The sequence below is a fragment of the Mytilus galloprovincialis genome, chromosome 10, assembly GCF_965363235.1.
Source record: "Mytilus galloprovincialis chromosome 10, xbMytGall1.hap1.1, whole genome shotgun sequence".
Lineage (NCBI taxonomy): Eukaryota > Metazoa > Mollusca > Bivalvia > Mytilida > Mytilidae > Mytilus > Mytilus galloprovincialis.
This window is the reverse complement of record NC_134847.1, coordinates 89,200,787-89,206,044: the sequence shown is the minus strand read 5'-3', so window position 1 is coordinate 89,206,044 and position 5,258 is coordinate 89,200,787. Positions and strand designations below refer to the sequence as shown.

Below are 5,258 nucleotides of genomic sequence, written 5' to 3'. Positions count from 1 at the left end.
AAACGGTCAAAGGATACACAGACAGGGGTGGTTTATATAGTTACGGAATTTATGATTAACATGTAAAGTAAACCATAACATGTAATAAAACAAGTTTAGACATTTTATATGCATTAGTTTCAGGAAAAAGAATTTCATTCAACAATACTTCTTTTAGTTTATCAAATCGAAAACTTTATCTAAAGTCGGCATATCACAAAACAATAACAACAAATTATTATGAGCTTTCATAACCGATAGTTTGTAGGTATTCCTATGGCCACAAGTATGTCCCTTACTGGAGGACTTGTTCTTATATATATTCATGGATCGCAGTTTTATGGCAAAACTTAATAACGATATTTCAAAAGGTTATTCAATGATAAAAAGTTAACGAAATCAATTAATCTGTGGTAATTATATTTGGCTGATAGTAATTTAAAATTTATCTATTTCTCATCAATTCGATGGTTTGTAAGGTAGTCGTTTTATTATTTTTGTTTGTATTCACACATCTTCTCTGAGGGCGTTCCTACAGTACCATTAATATTGAATATCACAAGAAGAAATTTGGTTTGATTTCTAATGAGCTGACTTTATATCACAGACCACATGACAACTATATTAACTCACTGAATATGAAAACTTTGAAAACCAAATTTTAAAAAAAGTTTTTCTATCTCTGGATAAGTCAAACTATCTCTACGCATTTTACAGGAATTTATTTTACAGGTAACATATAAAATGTAACATTTAAATAGAGAAATTAAGAATATGCCAAAGGAGACAGTTTATTTCAAAATATTGAAATTCCACATATATAGAAATTTTCTGTTGATTATTTGCATCCGAATCCAAATCCGGTACAAGGTAATTCCAGTGTTATAAACATCGATATACAGCCGACAAGTTTGTTCCCTTGTAACATTTCCATCTGAACTCTCAGCGCTGTTCCCTGTAAACAAAACGATAACATTGTTGACGAAGACGAAATAATTCCATGGCACACACTAACATTTTTTTTTAATTTCAAAAAATAGTTTTTCGTTCTGAATATGCATGAAACAGTTTCCAATGAACGTTTAGCGAGCAACAATAATGAATATTCAGTCGATTTCGAAATCGTATACTTGAAGTGTTGATTTTAGACACATTGTCTATAAAGGCAACATAAGTATACCGATGTTAAAAGGTCATTAAGTGAAACAGTCTATGACTGTGGTCAGTATAGCATGAAATCGTATTCGGAGCCACAAATAAAAAAATAAAAATAAAATTCAAAACGGAAAGTCCTTTATCAGAAGGCAAAATCAAAAGCTGAAACACGTCAAACGAATGGAAAACAACTATCATATTTATGACTTGGTACAGATATTTCCCTAGGTAAAAAGAATGGTGGATTAAACCTGGTTTTATAGTTAGATTAACCTGTTTCTTGTATGACAGTCGTATAGAATTCCATTAGATTGACAAGAATGTGTAAGCAAAATAAACACACTTAATTGGTTAAATTGTCAAAAAATGGGGTACAGAAGTCAACATTATAATCTTAATTACTATAAAAACAAATACATATAACCAATGAGTGCCAATGAGACAACTATCCATCCTAGTCACAATTTGTAAAAGTGAACTATACATTAAAGACCAAAGTGCGGCCTCAACACAGAGCATTGGTTCACACCGAACAGCAAGCCATAATTGGCCTCATGAATATTGTGAAAAGTGAAATAACAAAAATACAAAACTGAGAGGAAAATTCTTAATAGAAAGTGCCTAAGCAAATGGAAAAATCAAAGTCCCAAACACATTAAACAAATTCAACCAAACAGGAATACCAACATACAATTTATAAACAAAGCGAGAATCGAGAACAATTAAGAACCACATGTACATCAACAAACGACTGAGTAGCAGCTACAAGCTTTTAACTACCGAACAATATTAAAATCGTCTTGATTATCATACTGGTACTGAGATGGCCGCTAATGTCAAATTCGAGGTATGAGTCTAACAATGATTTAAATTACATGTAACAATAGACATAACAAAACGTGAAATCCCGTTTTTCATAAATTTAAAAAATAAAACAAGAAATTGAGCTATCAGCTTATTTACACTGTATGGAACAATGTTAACTCGCAATTCGATTTTCAAAAACGCAAAAATATTACAACTTCTGGATATTGAGTTATTTTACTTTACGTTATAATATATATACTAACCGTCAGTCGACTCTTTGCACCTTCTGCTGCCTTAGACAGATCAAAAGATACTATTGAATCTAGATGGTAACGAATCGGGTCATATATACTAACCGTTAGTCGCCTCATTAAGCTTAAACCTTAGGATGCCGTATACTAGCGAGGCTAGGCGGAACGAATCGGGGTTTATATATACTAACCGTCAATCGGCTTTTTACACCTTCTGCTGCCTTAGACAGATCGAAAGATACTATTGAATCTAGATGGTAAGGAATCGGGTCATAAATACTGAGTCCACTACAGCCTGACCCTCGAAGAACTTTAGGACAGGTGTTCTGGTTAAAAAATGTTTTGACAAAATCACACATTCCATCGTAAAGGCTGAAATAATAAAGATATTCTACAATTAGTTTTCGCAAATATATAATTAGTAAATTTATTGATCGTACATTTTCTGTGTAGATGTAGGTATATAAATTGTACTATTATCTTATTAGATATACGCACTGTTTTGGCGACTAACAATCAGGGTCTCCATACAAGAAGTCAGAAAGCCAAACACAATACCTACGAAAAGGACAGCAAAAATGTTTATGAGCATTCCTAATGGAGACAACACAAGAAAAATGTCTCTAAGTAATTAATGAAAATAAGACGTTATAATTTAGGTGCGCCTAAGACGCTTTTCTGGAATTCACCAGGAACACTTAACCAAAAAAATTTGAAGGTCATGGATGTATAAATACATACAAATGACAGGAGCTATATGACTTATGGAGGACCTACAAAGAATAGCTAGATTCATCTAAGGTCTTCTAACACATTATGGGTATATATATAATATCATTTCTTTCCATTAGGACGACACCAACGCTGAATTTTAGTCCGCACACAATTCCTTCATTTAATGATCAATGGTTTTACACTGGAAGTGAGAAACGTTTATTTTTTTTTTATTTATAACATAGTTATTGTAAAAGTCATGATCGAGTTAACATTATTACCATGATCCTATTTTGTTTATACACGGAACAGTTGACCAGGGTCCATTCAAGTTCTTCTCTATGGTAACATTGAGCTTAGGTGCGGCATGTAAGGCTGACTCTATGGATCCCTCAAAATGTACAGTTAAGTTGCCTCTAGCGGAGTTAATATCTAGACTCGATACATGTATCAAACTTCCCCGTCCAGAACCTGTAATATGATAAAACGTATCATGATAAAGCCTGATTGATTGTGTTGCATCGGGTTGCAAATAAAGAATGCTTAGAACGAGAGCAAATGAACAATGAATACAATAGTTCATGTTATAAAACACGTTCGGGTGAATTTCGGCGAAGATTATTGGAGTTGCCACTGGTAAATAAGGCACCAGTAGTATACTGCTGTTCGAAATTTATAAAATTGAGAAAAAAAGAAAAAAAAAACCCGGGTTACAAACTAAAAGTGAGGGAAACAAATCAATGAGGTAAATGGTAAATGAGGGTATATTGGATAAGGATAACTTTGCAGCGAAAGGAGAACATTGTAATCACTCTACACGAGACAATACATTAAAGATCCACATTTTGACCTTACGTGATAAAGTGGATTAACTACATGATACGATTCTCCAAGCTTACCAAACCAAATATTCATACCCCATTTTGACGTATTTTCTGTCGAGAGTTTTACTTGTTGATATCTATGGTTGATATGAATTAAACACATAAACTGTTAGAGCATGCGATCCAGTTTTGATCCCACAGTGAACTTCTGACAAAAATGTGCATACAAGCTATTTGTCACCTTGACAATTCAAATATGTGCTACTTTGAGAGATAAAATGGGGTCGAAATATTGAGCATTTATTCAAAAATCGGTTTCTTTGATTATGATATTTTCAGCCTGTAGAAAGACAAACTTATTGTTTTTTTGTTTTGTTTTAAAAATTAAGCACATGTAGGTTTGTGTTGACACATTTTAAATATCTTCTCTGCATAACTATGCTCGGATTTTGAATAATAATTCTTTGGGTAAGATACATTTTTATTAAATATCATGATTTTAGATATTAAAAAAACATTTTTGCTGAATATTTATTTGATTAGAAAAATAATCTATTGGTAAATTGTTCCTTGTACACAATCAAGCCAAATGAGGGGTCAATATACTCGTTTTCTCACTAATTGTTAAAACCAGTCTAGAATCTATCTTTCCTCGGTATACCATACTTTGGCTTCGCGATTAATAACATTTTTTATTAGCAACGTCATAATGATAACCTTCCCTGTAACTGTATCGTATACCATAAATGCAACAGAAACCCATCAACACCAAAATCTATAAGGACGTCTAGAGGTCAACGTACATCCGACAATATAATACAATACAAATATGTCATTGTAGAGTATATTCGCCTAAAGTAAAGCTCTAAATGTATATCTCTACAGATTTGTTGGTTCACCAAAATGTCGAGACAAACCATGACCACTATACTTAGTGGTATTTATAGGTACATGTACATTAGCATATAATTAGTATTGTACATCGGAATCAGTTGATAATACGGATAAAGATCATCTGAGAACGTTGAGATATTTTTTTCGTGAGAAAACAGTGAAAACAGTTCTAAAAATTTAAATAAAATAATCGGTTAGTAATTATTATGTATTACTGTCAGTCACATCGCAAAAAAGATTACATACCACAATCTGCCCATTGTAAGGACAGCTGGACAAATGACAGCACACACAATACAACAAGTACGCAATATCCCATAGTCTCCCTTCGTTCCTTAAACACTTGATAAAATGTGATTCCCTTCGTCCCTAAAACACTCTACAGAAAGAGATAGACAAGATAGTGAAGACGTTTGTTATCTGACTTCCTGGTGCACTCTACCTGCATACAGCATGGTGAACATAGAATGTTCTCTTATCTACCCGTAAACACTTAAAAGTATATAAAATTCTTTGCGGTGGGGTTAAACACGATCAAAAAGGAAAAGCTGTTTCCCGACGTTCAAATCTAATAAATCCATAACGATGACACCAATCAGGCTTAAAACTTTTAAATTTACTTATCAAAAGACTT

At 32.8% G+C, this 5,258-nt stretch overlaps 1 protein-coding gene across 1 annotated transcript; it reads right to left on the bottom strand.

Annotated features, from left to right (window-relative positions):
* Positions 1 to 682: 682 nt before the first annotated feature.
* Positions 683 to 5,058, bottom strand: LOC143048717 (ganglioside GM2 activator-like). Its single transcript, XM_076222559.1, has 4 exons — positions 4,871 to 5,058; positions 3,188 to 3,377; positions 2,384 to 2,564; positions 683 to 934 (listed from the first exon to the last, which is right to left on the bottom strand). The coding sequence occupies exons 1-4, from the start codon at positions 4,941 to 4,943 to the stop codon at positions 818 to 820; spliced, it is 561 nt and encodes a 186-aa protein (XP_076078674.1). The 5' UTR covers positions 4,944 to 5,058; the 3' UTR covers positions 683 to 817.
* Positions 5,059 to 5,258: the final 200 nt, after the last annotated feature.

Bases quoted from the DNA above. Each gene is read 5' to 3' on its own strand.
- LOC143048717 (XM_076222559.1), bottom strand. From the start codon at position 4,943: ATGGGATATTGCGTACTTGTTGTATTGTGTGTGCTGTCATTTGTCCAG. The intron at 3,378-4,870 runs GTATGTAATCTT...ATCATATTACAG, and splicing joins CTTACAATGGGCAGATTGTG to GTTCTGGACGGGGAAGTTTG. The intron at 935-2,383 runs GTTAGTATATAT...TTTTGTTTACAG, and splicing joins GTGTAAAAAGCCGATTGACG to GGAACAGCGCTGAGAGTTCA.